We start from the raw sequence: 15,564 nt of genomic DNA, 5'->3' as shown, positions 1-15,564 counted from the left end.
GGAGGGAAGAGAAGGGAAGCGGAGGGGTGGAGACCGGGAAAGAAGTACCAAGACCCAAAGGAGGAAAAATTAGGTCATCTTCAGGGAAGGGGACTATCGGGTCCTGAGTGAAAAAGTGAGACCAAGAATCTTAAAACAGCTGTAAACATCTGGGACTCAGGCCCTCTCAGGCTGGCCACATGCCCACCCCTTTCCCAAAACAAACGAATCAGATACTGTACAGATGTCTAGAAACATCTTTTATTTGGGTAACAGGTCCCAAAACAGGTCAGTTAATAAAATAGATTCTAAAGAATATGTCCCTATGCACAGCCCTCCCTCCCCAAAAATAACGCTGGGGGTAGGCATTGCCCTTCCCCCTTGGGCTCCTCGGGTGTATTTAAAAAAATGTTTTGGCAGCTCAGTGTTTATCATCTGGGCATGGGACACCATGTCCATGTCCCCATATTCCTAGGGTACAGCAGCAGTAGATGGCTGCAACAACCTTCCTCCTACCCCAGCCCAGAAAATATTTCTGCCCCACCCCAGGATCCGGGACCAAAATAAAGAGCAAGCAGGCCCCCTTCACTGAGGTGCTGGGTAGGGCTCAGTGCCACATTACTGTGCTTTGAGAAAGAGGAAGGGGATTTGTTTGGCACTTTAAAAATAGAGGAGTAAGCAGGACTGGAGAGGCCAGAGAAGATACCAAAATTGGCAGGGAGAGACCATTTGGCGCTAGTCCCCTAGGAGATGGGAAGAGGGAGATAGGTATGAGGGTAGGCGCTAAGAAGAGTAGGAGGGGTCCACTCCAAGTGGCAGGGTGCTGAAATGGGCTAGGACCAACAGGACACTGACTCTAGGTTTATGACCTCTCCATACCCGTTCCACAGCAGCTGGATACCCACCTCCAGCCTCCCATGTGAGCCTGTCCTTATGTATGGTGTCCAACCTCTGATTCTAGCAGTCAAGTGTCTTCCCCAATCCTAATGTCCCCTGATCATGTCTCTAGCGACTTGACCATCTCTTGTTCCTTGGGACTGGGGCCAGCCTCTTGTCTGCCCACTTCCCTCTCATTAGTCAGATAGCCCCAAAGGCTCTATCTTTAGCTCCCAGAGAACTTTTTGGTCCTCAGTATTTCCCTTCCCCATTCCTTCCTATTCCCCACAACTGGGGGAGGGAAGGGAGAACAGGGGCACCTGATCATCAATCTCCCCTGCCCCTCTCTTGAAGCCCCCTAGATTTGGATGAAGAGCAGGCCAGTGAGCAGGGCAAAGCCTGCTAGGAGCAGAATGACCTTGAGGATCCTTTGCTCAGAACTGGCCAGCTCCTGGGGCAGGATTTCCAGAAAGGTGATATAGAGAAAGGTGCCAGCTGCCATGCCCTCTAGCACAGACTGGGCCAGCTGGTGCAGAGGTCCTGCCGACTCTGCCAGAGCTGCACCCAGCCCGATGCCTAGAGGTGTCATGCATGAGAAGAGGATCCCACAGCCAGCCACCACCTGTGCCCTAAGGTGGCTCTGCAACAGTCGCAGGGACAGGCTGACAGCCAGGATGCCCTTGTGGAGCAGCAAAGCCAGGCACAGCTCCATGGCCCGAGCCCGGTCTCGCTGCAGCCCTACCGCCAGCCCCTCGAACACGGAGTGGAGGGCCAGGGAGAACACCAGTACACAGGCACGCAAGGCTGAGGGGGATGCTGGGGCTCCACTCGCCTGTGGGACCCCTGGCCCATCATGCCAATGCTGCGGCCCACCATTCACTGTTCCCAGCAGAGCCCTTGTTTCCTCCAGAGGTGACGGCCCTGACTGCTCCTTGTAAGCCAGTGTGATCTGCTCCATCACCAGGACCAGGAAGAAGCCCATGGCCAGGATGAACTCTTGCAGTGGGAACTGGAGCTGTGGGCAGAAGCAGCAGCAAAATGTTCAGGGAAGGAAGAGTGAGATGCAAAATCTGGTGAAAGCCCAGTTACACAGACCTAGGGTCTGACACAGACACAGGGCTACTCTCAGTCACACAAAGATAGAGTGAATTGGTAACACTGACACAGAATGATACGTACACACAGATTATGGTGTCACTCACAGTGTTACGTGTAGACCAAAGTTTCTCAGCTTTGGAACTATTAACATTTTGGGGCCAGGGGCAGCGGCTTATGCCTATAATCCCAGCACTTTGGAAGACCAAAGTGGGAAGATCACTTGAGGTCAGGAGTTTGAGACCAGCCTGGCCAACATGGTGAAACCCTGTCTCTACTAAAAATACAAAAATTGGCAGGGTGTGGTGGTGGATGCCTGTAATCCCAGCTACTCGGGAGTCTGAGCCAGGAGAATCACTTGAACCCAGGAGCCAGAGGTTGCAGTGAGTCGAGATTGTGCCACTGCACTCCAGCCTGGGCAACAGAGCAAGACTCTTTCTCAAAAACAAAACAAAACAAAAACAAACAAACAAAAACATTTTGGGCCAGATAATTCTTTGTCATGGGAGCTGTCTTGTGCACTGTAGATTGTTTAACAGCATTTCTGATCTCTACTTACCAGATGCCAATAGCAGGCACAATGTTCCCTCCATCCCCCTCCCCATTGTGACAACTAAAAATATCCCCAGACATTACCAAATGTTTCCTGAGGGGCAAAGCCACACTCCTAGTTGAGAGTCACTGATGTAGACATACGTGAAAAGGTCACACATTGCCCATCTCCCCAAATACTCATACATAGAGCCACATATCACAGGACATTCAGGCTTATACGCAGTCACACGGAAACACAGGTCACTCAGTCACAGACACACAAAGGGATACATCCAGTGTTACTTCCTCAGTTTTAGAGGAAAAAAGGAAAGAGCCCAGGATGACTTTCCTGCCCCACTATCCAACGGCCTCAGTTTTTCCTATAATAAACCAAGTCCTATGCCGTGGACTTGATCATTCCTCACAGCCCACTTCCTTGGGCCAAAGCCTAAAAAGGTCAGCAACACCAAGACCCAGGGAATCGCTTCCTATCCTTCTCAGGCCTACAGAGACCTCTATCTCCAGCCCTTTAGGAAAGCGGTGAGAGAGTGAAGATGATTCTTGGAGCACTTGCTGGTAGCTAGAACTGAGAACCCATAGAGCAAGTCACACACCTGAGAAAAAGTGTCTTACTGTCTCAACGGGAATGTAGGGGTCACACAGGGAATGGGGAAGGGGGAGGGAACACATAGAAAGAATTATGCCCCATAACCAAAAATCACAATTCATACCACATGCCAAAAGCCTTCCACACAGTCATGGAGTGGCACATGAATCAATCTCCACAAACCAACACTCCCAGAGGTGTGTGGTTCCCCTCCCGCAAGTCACATGCCCAGGCCAGTGCTCACCGTCACGTGCAAGGCTGCCAGGGCCTCATCTATGGCAGCCAGGTAGTCAGGCAGCAGGTCCAGGAGACAGGTGGCCAAAAAGACGCCCCCCGCGAAACAGCTTACTAGGCTCAGGGCTTTCTGGCGGGAAGCTGGGTAGGGGTGAAGCACAGAGGGGAATAAGCAAACAAACCCCCTCCAGGGCCGACCACCCCAACCCAAACAATGGCTACCCTTGCCTTTCCCTCCTCCTTTGGTCACTCCCCGCCAGCCCCAGAGCCCTCCCTAAGCCAAGCATTCATAGCAGTGTGGGGAAAAGGAGAGGCTTACCTGAGCCTTCATGGTTAGCTCCTGGCCGGCGCAGCACACAGATGGGCACGAGGCTGCAGAGGAGGGTGAGCACCAGCAGCAGCACCAGGGCCCCCAACTTCACCTCCAGCCCCACAGGCACTGGAGGCTCTGAAGCTACCGCCTCGGGGCGCCACACCAGGAGCTCTGGCTCTCCCCAGGGCCCCATGGTGCTTCTGGTAGCTCCAGTGACTCTCAGACCTAGGAAGACAGACCAGAGTGGTTGGGAAAAATCATGCAAAGGAAGATGGGGCAAGGAATGGGGAAGCTTGGTCAGCAGAGTGCAGCTCCCTGGCCCCAGCCACTTTGTGACCTTCCCCTACCCAGGGTGACTCATCTACTCCTGTACCAGGAACATTCCTCTCTTCTCACACTTTCTTTCCCAAGTGACTTATTCAGGGAGACTGCAAGGGGGAAACCGAGGCATGAGAAAGGCTGTATGGATATCTCATCACCCTTTCACCTGGTGCCCCCAGAAAACTAGGAAACTAGGAGCCGCCTCCAAATAGGACCTGGAGCTGGAGTTCCCCTAAGGAATGTAGAGGCCGGGTCCCCAACTCCCGAACGGAGTGGGTGAAGCCAAAAAGGCTAGGGCTGTGCAGAGATGTCTTGGGTAGCTTCGTGGGCCACCTGGACAGGGTAAGTTTGGGTGCTGGATCGCTCCATCGTTCCCCTTTTCCCAGCGCAGAGAACAAGCGCTTCAGGCCCCAGGATGGGACCTAGAGGCAGATGGCCAAAGAGAGGGGCCCTAAGAGTCTGCGGTCCCGGGACGGACTGAGGCGACACTGAGGGCGGTGCCTGAAAGTCCGGGCTCCGGGAGGCGGGGTGCGAGGCCGCCAAGCGTCGCGGGAAGCAGATGAAGAATGCGTGAGTTGGGACTCCTGTTCCCGGGCCCGGGGAGGCCTGGGCAGCCGACATGGACCTCGCTGCCAGACAGCCCGCACTCACCTCGCGAGGGTCTCACTACATGGTCTCCGCGCGCTTCCGGCCTAGAGTCGGGAATTCCCGCCCCCTCCCATAGCTCCCCCCTCCCCCACAGGAGCCGCGTACCCACGACCGACTGCCAATGGCAGCACCGAGTGGGCGGGGACAGACCGGGAGTGATGTCAGTTAGGAGCAATCAGAGATCGGGAGCGGGAGCGGGCGGAGCAGGCGACCTGAGGAGAGTGAGCGAGAGTAAGAGCGGATATTAGGAAAAGGACCTCGGGGCTGGGGCCCTGGGGTGCATCTGTGGAGGACTGAGGGGCCGGAGCGGGCCAGTCAACAAAGGCTTTGATTATATGGATATTTTTAAAAGAGGGAGACCCCGCATTGTCAAGTCTTCCGGCCCACATCTGAGAACATCTTCCTGGCCTTGGGCCAAAGTCTCATCTGTCCCTCAGAAGGCTCTGACACCTCGTCAGTGCCTCTTGGCGCCCAAGGGAAAGCATTCCCCTCTTGGGACCAACTTCCTTGACTGCTTTCCCTCGCCAGCACCCACAACAAGGAAAAAGACAAGGCAGAATTGGAAAGGGGGGAAAGCAAAGAGAGGGTATGTCTTGAAAATCATCCCTTCTCGACTACTTATGGCACTCAGTGCAGCCTCCGCCTTCTCCAGGTGGGTGGGGACGTGGTGGGACCGGAATGCGGGGTGCTGAAGCCGCGCCCAGGGAAGAGCCCCCAGCGCATTCCAGGATATCTGCGTACCGCGCCTGCGGGCGTCTGGCCGGTTCTCCCACCTGATTTCCAGCCCAGCTCCCGCCACCCCCGCCGGTCGGTTTGCTGTTTGCTGTTCCTTGAATGCCCCAAGGTAGTTGTTTCAGCTCAGGACTTTCACCGTTTCCTCAACCTGGATTCTTGTGGCCCACAACTCTGTGCCTTGAGAATCCTCTTCTAGCCTCAAGGGACGGTAAGGACAAAAGAAAATTTAAAAAGGGGGCTCAGCTGTTCTTTTATGCAAAGGTGAAAAAAGCTTCATTGCCTAAAGAAGGGACAGATGGGATCTTGCTTCCTACAGGAAAATTAATTTTAAAAAAGAAAAAAAAAAGGGGGGGGACAGTGTAATGCTTCTCACAAGGCTCCAGAAACGAAGCCCAGTAATTCCTTAAGTAAAAGAGGAATGTGAAGACTTCTTAAGGGGCCGGGCGCGGTGGTTCACGCCTGTAATCCCAGCACTTTGGAAGGCCGAGGATGAATCACCTGAGGACAGAAGTTCAAGACCAGCCTGGTCAACATGGTGAAACCCCGTCTCTACTAAATATACAAAAATTAGCCGGGCGTGGTGGCGGGGGCCTGTAATCCCAGCTACTCGGGAGGCTGAGGCAGGAGAATCGCTTGAACCCGGGAGCCGGAAATTGCAGTGAGCCGAGATCGCGCCATTGCGGTCCAGCCTGGGCAACAACAGCGAAACTTCGTCTCAAAAAAAAAATTATTCGTAATTGGTAACATTAACAAGGAATTATGACTGGGGGGGTCAGGAAACCTGGATTCTGGTCCAAGTTCTACCTTTATAGTTGCCAAATATATATATTTGTTTATTTATACACATACATATATGTCATATATGATTAATAATTGTATATATTTATGGTGTACAACATGATGTTTTGAAATATATGTACATTGGGCCGGGCGCGGTGGCTGACGCCTGTAATCCCAGCACTTTGGGAAGCCGAGGCGGACAGATGACGAGGTCAGGAGTTGGAGACCAGCCTGCTCAACATGGTGAAACCCTGTCTCTACTAAAAATACAAAAATTAGCCAGGCGTGGTGGCGCATGCCTATGATCCCAGCTACTCAGGAGGCTGAGGCAGGAGAATCGCTTGAACCGGGGAGGCGGAGGTTGCAGTGAGCCAAGATCACACCTCTGCACTCCAGCCTGGACGACACAGCGAGACTCCGTCTCAAAAAAAAAAGAAAAAAGAAAAGAAATATATGTACATTGCAGAATGGCTAAATCAAGCTAATTAACATATGCATTACTTCACATATTTATTTGTGATGAGAACATTTAAAATCTCTTGGCAACTTTATTTCTTTTCTTTTTCCTTCCTTCCTTCCTTTCTTCTTTCCTCCTTTCTTTCTTGACAGAGTCTTGCTGTGTTGCCCAGGCTGGAATGCAGTGGCATGCTCTTGACTCACTACAACCTCTGCCTCCCAGGTTTCAAGCAATTCTCCCGCCTCGGCCTCCCGAGTAGCTGGGATTACAGGCGCCCACCACCACGCCCGGCTAATTTTTGTATTTTTAGTAGAGACGGGATTTCACCATGTTGACCAGGCTGGTCTTGAACTCCTGACCTCAGGTGATCCACCCGCTTCAGCCTCCCAAAGTGCTGGGACTGCAGGTGTGAGCCACCACACCCGGCCCAATAGATCTCTTCAATTTTTACCTTACCTTGATGTATGATTTTAGGCAAGTCAGTTTTCCTCACCAGAGTTTGATAAATCAGGGGCAAGGAGGAAGTTAAACAAGCAGATGACTGCAGAGGGTCCTTCCAGTTCTAACATCAACGGAAGCTAACTACATTCCCCACTCAAATCATCTCTGCACATACAGCCCGCAGGAAGCCATTTGAAATGTATTTAACCACCTTTCTCGCTCTCAGAATGATCTCAACAAGAACAGCTTTGCTTTCTTTGGAGCTCTGCATCAATCTAGGAAGGCTGCTTTGTCTCTTCACTACTTGAGCAGGATGGAGAGATATGAGCGGGAAAGACAGATAAGAAATCTGAGAAAGCCCCACAAGGTGGGTTGATAGTGTGAAGAACATGGGCTGAAGCATCCAAATCTTGGTTCAGCTACTTACAGGGTAACCTTGAGAAAGTTATTTAAACTTGTCAGCTCGGACGGGCGTGGTGGCTCACGCCTGTAATCTCAGCACATTGGGAGGCCGAGGTGGACGGATCACGAGGTCAGATCGAGACCATCCTGGCTAACACGGTGAAACCCTGTCTCTACTAAAAATACAAAAAATTAGCTGGGCGCCTGTAGTCCCAGCTACTAGGGAGGCTGAGGCAGGAGAATGGCGTGAACCCGGGAGGCGGAGCTTGCAGTGAGCCGAGATCGAGCCTCTGCACTCCAGCCTGGGCCACAGAGCAAAAGAAAAACAAACAAACAAACTTGTCAGCTCCATTTGCTGTAAGAATTATATGAGTAACATGGAAATGCCTGACTAGACCCTGTTCCTGTTTTTACCCTTAGCCCGTTCAAATCTTCATAAGGATAATTAGTAGCAGTTTGAGTTCTGGGATTCACACTCCAAACTACTGTTTTACTCACCTAGCTACCCTTTTCTGAAATACTACTGAAAACCATACCTGTATCAGTTTAGCTCCATTGTTTTACTTGAAGTGAATTCCTGGACCATCAGACATTAGACCAAGGCAAAAAAATAAAAATAATCAATCAACCCTGAGTTTTGGTATTACTACTTTCTAGTCATGGATCTGCCTCCTCATAGGTAAAATTTGCAAAATATTACCCGCCATGTGTGCCTCAGAACTGTTACGGATTAAGGAAGAGAACAATGTTTATGAAAACGTTTTGTAAATTATACAAGTGTGGGACATAATGTTCCCGGTAACTGTATGCAAACAATAAGACAACAAACCAAACGCAAAAGGCTTTTTAACTTGTTGCAGTTTTCCTGCCCCGTGTCCCTCCGTGAATGAGCAGCGTGCAGCGAGCGTGTGCGCACAGCTGCTGTTCTCCATTAACGCCACACTGCTCGGCTTGCGGACGGGGAAACCCGCCATCGCGCTCCTGCCGCCTGCCGAGCGAGGCTCACCGCTCCACTGGGGTCAGCGGGCTGTTGACTCCCCGCCTGGGTGAAACCGGAGCTTCCGAGTCACGTGGCGCGCGAAGACAAACCTGGCTGCTCAGGGTTTCCCGGAGCTTTCTCCCAGCTTCCCGGCGATTCATATTCTGGCGCTTACCCCTCCCTTTAGGCTGGCGGAACCCAATCCCCGCCTGACAAATAAGTCCCGCCGGCCGGACGCAGCTGCTCGCGGTGCTGAGGCGGGAGAATCACCTGAGCCCGGGAGGTCGGGGGCTGCATGGAACCGTGATCGCACCACCGCACTCCAGCCTGGGCAACAGAGCGAGACCCTGTCTCCAAAAATAAGAATAAAGAAAAAAAAAGAAAGAACTGCGGCCCCATTGGCCTGACTCTCCTGAACAGCCAAACTGTCTCCGACCAGTTACGGAAGAGGCGGCCTTGAGAGGGTAGTGTGCCATTGGCTCGATGTCCTGCCCCTCCGAAACCTAAGTCTTCAGCTTCCAATCAGGACTCAGCTTTGGGAAGAGCGCCACGCGGTGGGCGAGGGGATGCCCTAGTAAATTCGCAGGTCTCTTGACTCTTTCCGCCTTTGTTTACAACCCTGCCATGATCTCCCTCTTGCAAAAGCGAGGGCTACAGAACAGGCATTCAAGAGTCCTGTGCTCCAGTCACAGCCTTTTCTGTTCTTCAGCTAGGAGACACCAAACCCTCAGGAAGATTTACTATAGCTAAGAGAAAACTGCAGCAGAAAGGGCGCGGCTACCTACTTCTTAAATTACGTTTGTGGACCCTCAGACTCTTAGTCCCCTGCTCCCAGATACAGCGGCCCTACCGTGGCTCCTGGCAAGGTGGCACACACTTTTGTAGTGTAAGGCTGAGGGCGGGGTTTGGCTGGCAGGTCCAGGATACGAGATCCTGGAAGAAAGAAAAGGTGTAGTGTTTGGGGCGGCCAACGGGCTATGCTGGCTTGACAGGGCTGGGCTCTTCAGAACAGGTAATGCTTGGGGGGGGGCCTCTTTGTCTGAACCTGAGGGATAGGGCTGAAGGTGAAATATCGAGGGGACAGGTGAGGGGGCTTGCTAGTGAGGAAGGAGTGGGGGGGCGGGGATAATGGAAAAGGGAGCAGAGGAGCCCAGAAACTGTAGGGGGTAGTAAGCAGCCATCATTCCGTTTCTGCAACCCTCCGTCCCACACGCCTTCCTGCAGAAGCATGGATCTCGGAATCCCTGACCTGCTGGACGCGTGGCTGGAGCCCCCAGAGGATATCTTCTCGACAGGATCCGTCCTGGAGCTGGGACTCCACTGCCCCCCTCCAGAGGTTCCGGTAACTAGGCTACAGGAACAGGGACTGCAAGGCTGGAAGTCCGGTGGGGACCGTGGCTGTGTGAGTGTGACGAGTGGGAGTGGGGGTGGGGTTGAGACACAACTCTGTGATAAGAGGCTTCAGCTCCCACTTGGAGACAGGTCTGAAAACAGACCACCCCCAAAATAGACGTAAGTTGTATAATAACTGTCTCCATGCCCAAGAAGCGAAAGGACTGAAAATGAAGCATAAGGCTGATGTCAGGGAGGACTTCCAAAATTCTTCCCTGCATATATATATAACCTTTTCCTACTGTAGGGCCTTCAAGAGAGTGAGCCTGAAGATTTCTTGAAGCTTTTCATTGATCCCAATGAGGTGTACTGCTCAGAAGCATCTCCTGGCAGTGACAGTGGCATCTCTGAGGACCCCTGCCATCCAGACAGTCCCCCTGCCCCCAGGGCAACCAGTTCTCCTACGCTCTATGAGGTTGTCTATGAGGCAGGGGCCCTGGAGAGGATGCAGGGGGAAACTGGGCCAAATGTAGGCCTTATCTCCATCCAGCTAGGTCAGTGTTCTTTGTGGGAAGGGGGAAATGGCCCTTCGGGACTGGCCCTAACCATGGGGTTAAGGGGGTTTACCCAACCTGTGCCACTACCCAGGCCCTGCGGCTGTCAGGGTGTTCCTAAGTCTCCTCTCTCCCAGCTACCTGTTCTCTACTCCAGATCAGTGGAGCCCAGCATTTATGGTGCCTGATTCCTGCATGGTCAGTGAGCTGCCCTTTGATGCTCATGCCCACATCCTGCCCAGAGCAGGCACCGTAGCCCCAGTGCCCTGTACAACCCTGGTGAGTCTTGGTGTCTGCCAGAACCACTACTCCTTGATACATATATAATCACACAGACAGAGCAAAGGGATGAGGGAATGGAAACTGATGATGAACTGCCTTTGCCCCGGTTTTTGTGGCATTGGGCCTGAAGACCAAGGAGACATGAACAGTTGAACTATTTTTTATTTTTTGAGCCAGGATCTTACTCTGTCGTCCAGGCTGGAGTGCAGTGGTGCAATCACGGCTCACTGCATCCTCAACATCTTGGGCTCAAGCAATCCTCCCGCCTCAGCCTCCTGAGTAGCTGGGACTACAGGTGTGTGCCACCACGTCTGGCTAATTTTTGTAGAGACGGGGTTTTGGGGTTTTGCCATGTTGCCCAGGCTCAGGCTGGTCTTAATCTCCTGAGTTCAAGTGATCTGCCTGCCTCAGCCTCCCAGGGTGGTGGGATTACAGGCCACTGTGCCCGACTAACATGAACAATTTTTTTTTTTTTTTTTTTGAGACGGAGTCTCACTCTGTCACCCAGGCTGGAGTGTGGTGGCACCATCTCAGCTCACTGCAACCTCTGCCTCCCGGGTTCAAGCGATTCTCCTGCCTCAGCCTCCCAAGTAGGTGGGACTACAGGTGCCTGCCACCACGCCTGGCTAATTTTTGTATTTTTAGTAGAGACGGGGTTTCACCATATTGGCCAGGCTGGTCTTGAACTCCTGACCTTGTGATCCGCCTGCCTCTGCATCCCAAAGTGCTGGGATTACAGGTGTGAGCCACCACGCCTGGCCCAACATGAACAATTTTAAAAGCAGGGAAGGACAAGGGAGAAAGAACCCTTGGGGGTAAGGTAGCAAAAACTCAGTTAAGGTGGGGTGAGGGAATCTGGGGACAGGGCTCAGGAGAAAGCCCAGACTTTGCGTGCATTGTATTCTTAGCCAGAGCCATTATCTCAGCCTTGGGTCAGGACACAGAAATGGGACAGGCCACCTGGGAATCCCAACTGGTTATAGGTACAGGAAGAAAGAAAAGCAATAGCAGCAATGTTTCCACTGGAACAGTTGCCCAGGAGGCACCCACTGGCTAGTGCTACAGTGTAGCAGAGGTATCACATTAGATGCCTTCTCAAGGCCGTCTGGGCAGCATCCAAGGCTGGGTAAAGAGGGGGCTATGCTCAGATCACTGTTCCTCCCTTTCCTCTGAAAATTACTCCTTGTACCGAAAAGGCAGGGACCAGGTCCTAGCCTCTCTTCAAATCTGCAGTTGAAACTGGGACCAGAAGCCAAGCTAAGCATCTTAGAATCTTTTTTTTTTTAGACAGAGTCTCGCTCTGTCACCAGACTGGAGTGCAGTGGCACCATCTCAGCTCACTGCAACCTCTGCCTTCCAGGTTCAAGCAATTCTCCTTCCTCAGCCTCCTGAGTAGCTGGGACAACAAGTGTGCGCCTCCAAGTCTGGCTAATTTTTGTATTTTTAGTAGAGATGGGGTTTCACCATGTTGGCCAGGATGGTCTTGATCTCTTGACCTTGTGATCCGCCTGCCTCGGTCTCCCAAAGTGCTGGGATTACAGGCATGAGCCACCGCGCCCGGCCAACATCTTAGAACCTTGAGCTGAGGAACCTTTAAAAATCTGATGCCGGCCGGGCGCGGTGGCTCATGCCTGTAATCCCAGCACTTTGGGAGGCCAAGGTGGGCGGATCACGAGGTCAGGAGTTCGAGACCAGCCTGGCCAACATGGTGAAACCCCATCTCTACTAAAAATACAAAAATTAGCTGGGCCTGGTGGCGGGTGCCTTTAATCCCAGCTACTCGAGAGGCTGAGGCAGGAGAATCGCTTGAACCCGGGAGGCAGAGGTTGCAGTGAGTGGAGATTGCGCCATTGCACTCCAGCCTGGGCGACAGGGCAAGACTCCGTCTCAAAAAAAAAAAGTCTGATGCCCCTAAGTTTGGGTATACATTAGAAGCACCATGGTGTTTGTAAATGCTTTGTTATTTCTTTATTGTAGAGACAGTCTCACTGTGTTGCCCAGGTTGGTCTCGAACTCCTAGCCTCAAGCAATCCTCCTGTCTTGACCTCCCAAAGTGCTGAAATTACAGGCGTGAGCCACCTTGGCCACTCTGTTTTCTTTTTCTTTTCTTTTTTTTTTTTTTTTGTTGTTTGTTTGTTTTAAATGAAACCCTCTAGGCCTCATTCTCAGTGATTTTGATTAGGTGGACTGGAAGAGACACTCCTCTAATAGTTCCACCAAACAGTCACAGGAACAAGAAAGGCACATCAGGAAAAGCCACACAGGAAATGGTTTTGCCAAAAGCCAAAAACCATGAGCAGGCAAAAACCAAAGTAAATTCTCTGTAAGTCACAAAATGAAGCATACATCTTTTTTTTCTTTGAGATGGAGTTTCGCTCTTGTTGCCCAGGCTGGAGTGCAGTGGTGCAATCTCGGCTCACTGCAACCTCCACCTCCCGGGTTCAAGCGATTCTCCTGCCTCAGCCTCCCAAGTAGCTGGGATTACAAGCACCCACCACCACGCCCCGCTAATTTTTGTATTTTTAATAGACATTGGGTTTTGCCATGTTGGCCAGGCTGGTCTTGAACTTCTGACCTCAGGTGATCTGCCCACCTTGGCCTCCTAAAGTGCTGGGATTACAGGCGTGAGCCACTGTGCCCGGCCACATACATCTTTCAAAAAGAAATACTAGTGAGAAGGGCCATCCACTCTCCGTACATCCTCTCCTGTGATTTGCTGTGAGACGTATGGCTGCCTTTGGGAAGCTCCTTGTATGAGAGGGGACAGAACCTGAGTCTGAGAAGCAGAGCTCAGACCCTAAGGGAGAATGGGCCACTGCCCCAGGGAGCTCCCTGTGGTTGACGGGCAACTGGATAACACACTCTGCTAAATGGAAGTTAATGACTGAAAGTGAATCATGTGCTTGCTGTAAGGAAATTATGCAAACTTCACTGTAGTGAGTTCTTTCAGGTTCTCTTGGGTATGGGGAGACATGGACCAGAATAAGCCTTCTCTAGCTTGCTCAGAGTGCCAAGGTCCTCAGTCTCTGGGTGAAGGATATGACAATACCCTCCTCTCTCCCTTCTTGGCCTCAGGATGTCCCTTTGGCTTGATCTAGAGCCTGTCTGAATTAAGGTCTCTGCCCCTCACCTCACCTCTAGATTAAAGTTGTCTCCCAGTACAAATAGGAAACACTCTCCAGAAGGCATGTGGGGGGAGTAGCCTGGGTGCTGCAAATGGGATGACCCCCTCCTCACTCCTATTGCATCTTCTCCTGCCCCTACCCCCAGCTGCCCTGTCAAACCCTGTTCCTGACCGATGAGGAGAAGCGTCTGCTGGGGCAGGAAGGGGTTTCCCTGCCCTCTCACCTGCCCCTCACCAAGGTAACATGCTTCCCCTAAGGGTATCCCAACCCAGGGGCCTCACCATGACCTCTGAGGGGCCAATATCCCAGGAGAAGCATTGGGGAGTTGGGGGCAGGTGAAGGACCCAGGACTCACACATCCTGGGCCACCAGGCAGAGGAGAGGGTCCTCAAGAAGGTCAGGAGGAAAATCCGTAACAAGCAGTCAGCTCAGGACAGTCGGCGGCGGAAGAAGGAGTACATTGATGGGCTGGAGAGCAGGTACGCCTGGGTTATTTCTGGCTTCTTGTGGGCCATGTCTGGGCCCCTTCCTCACCATGGCAGGCAAGGTAAGGGACTCAGGTTGCTGAGCCTTGTCCTACCTCCCTACACTCTAGGGTGGCAGCCTGTTCTGCACAGAATCAAGAATTACAGAAAAAAGTCCAGGAGCTGGAGAGGCACAACATGTGAGTGAAAGCATTGTGTGTGTATGTGTGTTTTGAAGGCAGGTACAGCACACAGGGGTGCCATTCTTGGCCCCTGGTACCCAGATGATACTAACTCTTCATTCCTCCTTTCCCAGCTCCTTGGTAGCTCAGCTCCGCCAGCTGCAGACGCTAATTGCTCAAACTTCCAACAAAGCTGCCCAGACCAGCACTTGTGTTTTGGTACCATTAGTCTATCTACTCCCATCTCCCCCACACTTCTATCCTTATACCCCGACTACCCGGCCAGATCTACTTCCCACATCCGATAACCCCAGCTGGCCTCCGTTCACTCTACCCCCTACTCCCTTCATCTGTTCCTCTTGCTTCCTCCCAGATTCTTCTTTTTTCCCTGGCTCTCATCATCCTGCCCAGCTTCAGTCCATTCCAGAGTCGACCAGAAGCTGGGTCTGAGGATTACCAGCCTCACGGAGGTGAGAGGCAAGGGCAGGGAGCAACCCCTGGCTGAGCAAGGGAGGGGGACTCTGTTCTCCAAGGTCGTCAAGAAGCAAGAGGGAGGTCCTGTCCTGTCTAGGGTCTCCCACCCAGGGGAGCACTCTACTACTGCCCTCTTGCCTTCACCTCACAGTGACTTCCAGAAATATCCTGACCCACAAGGACGTAACAGAAAATCTGGAGACCCAAGTGGTAGAGTCCAGACTGAGGGAGCCACCTGGAGCCAAGGATGCAAATGGCTCAACAAGGACACTGCTTGAGAAGATGGGAGGGAAGCCAAGACCCAGTGGGCGCATCCGGACCATGCTGCATGCAGATGAGATGTGAGCTGGAACAGATCTTCCTGGCCCACTTCCTGATCATAAGGAATCCTGGGCTTCCTTATGGCTTTGCTTCCCACTGGGATTCCTACTTAGGTGTCTGCCCTCAGGGGTCCAAATCACTTCAGGACACCCCAAGAGATGTCCTTTAGTCTCTGCCTGAGGCCTAGTCTGCATTTGTTTGCATATATGAGAGGGTACCTCAAATACTTCTGTTATGTATCTGTGATTTTATTTCTTCTTTGGGTATAGGGTTGAGGGGAAATAAGTTTTGAGTGAGAAATAAACGTTTTAGCTGAAATTGTATCCCAGAAGTTTGAAATAAGTAGTAGAAGAGGGGGAAAACAAGGGAGAAGTGGTGGGGAAGACTTGGTAGATTGGGGCCTTAAGTAACCACCTCCTTTCCCTCTCT

General features: G+C 52.1%; 2 protein-coding genes across 15 annotated transcripts; one reads left to right on the top strand and one right to left on the bottom strand.

Annotated features, from left to right (window-relative positions):
- Window positions 1–224: 224 nt before the first annotated feature.
- Window positions 225–8,857, bottom strand: SLC39A1 (solute carrier family 39 member 1). 5 transcript variants are annotated; one of them, XM_016927712.4, is made up of 5 exons: window positions 8,512–8,842; window positions 4,713–4,819; window positions 3,645–3,863; window positions 3,336–3,466; window positions 225–1,870 (listed from the first exon to the last, which is right to left on the bottom strand). In XM_016927712.4, exons 3-5 carry the CDS (start codon window positions 3,829–3,831, stop codon window positions 1,214–1,216), a joined length of 975 nt encoding a protein of 324 aa, XP_016783201.1. In that variant the 5' UTR covers window positions 3,832–3,863; window positions 4,713–4,819; window positions 8,512–8,842; the 3' UTR covers window positions 225–1,213. The 5 variants fall into 5 exon arrangements, with proteins under 5 accessions (XP_016783201.1, XP_054527402.1, XP_054527393.1 ...); XM_054671427.2 differs by lacking the exon at window positions 4,713–4,819 and having other exon boundaries at window positions 8,512–8,857; XM_054671418.2 differs by lacking the exon at window positions 8,512–8,842 and having other exon boundaries at window positions 4,611–4,760.
- Window positions 8,535–15,458, top strand: CREB3L4 (cAMP responsive element binding protein 3 like 4). 10 transcript variants are annotated; one of them, XM_009432416.5, is made up of 10 exons: window positions 8,535–8,987; window positions 9,626–9,803; window positions 10,041–10,287; window positions 10,445–10,566; window positions 13,840–13,932; window positions 14,067–14,173; window positions 14,290–14,358; window positions 14,475–14,559; window positions 14,714–14,810; window positions 14,966–15,458. In XM_009432416.5, the coding sequence occupies exons 2-10, from the start codon at window positions 9,630–9,632 to the stop codon at window positions 15,157–15,159; spliced, it is 1,188 nt and encodes a 395-aa protein (XP_009430691.1). In that variant the 5' UTR covers window positions 8,535–8,987; window positions 9,626–9,629; the 3' UTR covers window positions 15,160–15,458. The 10 variants fall into 10 exon arrangements, with proteins under 10 accessions (XP_009430691.1, XP_009430699.1, XP_063669471.1 ...); XM_009432424.4 differs by having other exon boundaries at window positions 8,613–8,865; XM_063813401.1 differs by having other exon boundaries at window positions 8,641–8,987; window positions 9,626–9,743.
- The last annotated feature ends 106 nt before the right edge of the window (window positions 15,459–15,564 follow it).

The sequence above is a fragment of the Pan troglodytes genome, chromosome 1 (assembly GCF_028858775.2).
Source record: "Pan troglodytes isolate AG18354 chromosome 1, NHGRI_mPanTro3-v2.0_pri, whole genome shotgun sequence".
In the NCBI taxonomy this organism is placed as follows: Eukaryota; Metazoa; Chordata; class Mammalia; order Primates; family Hominidae; genus Pan; species Pan troglodytes.
This window is presented reverse-complemented; position numbering and strand designations above follow the sequence as displayed.

Excerpts from the sequence above, each read along its gene's own strand:
- SLC39A1 (XM_054671427.2), bottom strand. The coding sequence starts at position 3,831 with ATGGGGCCCTGGGGAGAGCCAGAGCTCCTGGTGTGGCGCCCCGAGGCG. Across the intron at positions 3,467-3,644 it reads AGCTAACCATGAAGGCTCAG|CTTCCCGCCAGAAAGCCCTG; the intron begins GTAAGCCTCTCC and ends ACCCCTACCCAG. Across the intron at positions 1,871-3,335 it reads TGGCAGCCTTGCACGTGACG|CTCCAGTTCCCACTGCAAGA; the intron begins GTGAGCACTGGC and ends TTCTGCCCACAG.
- CREB3L4 (XM_009432416.5), top strand. The coding sequence starts at position 9,630 with ATGGATCTCGGAATCCCTGACCTGCTGGACGCGTGGCTGGAGCCCCCA. Across the intron at positions 9,804-10,040 it reads CCGGTGGGGACCGTGGCTGT|GGCCTTCAAGAGAGTGAGCC; the intron begins GTGAGTGTGACG and ends TTCCTACTGTAG. Across the intron at positions 13,933-14,066 it reads CTCACCTGCCCCTCACCAAG|GCAGAGGAGAGGGTCCTCAA; the intron begins GTAACATGCTTC and ends CTGGGCCACCAG.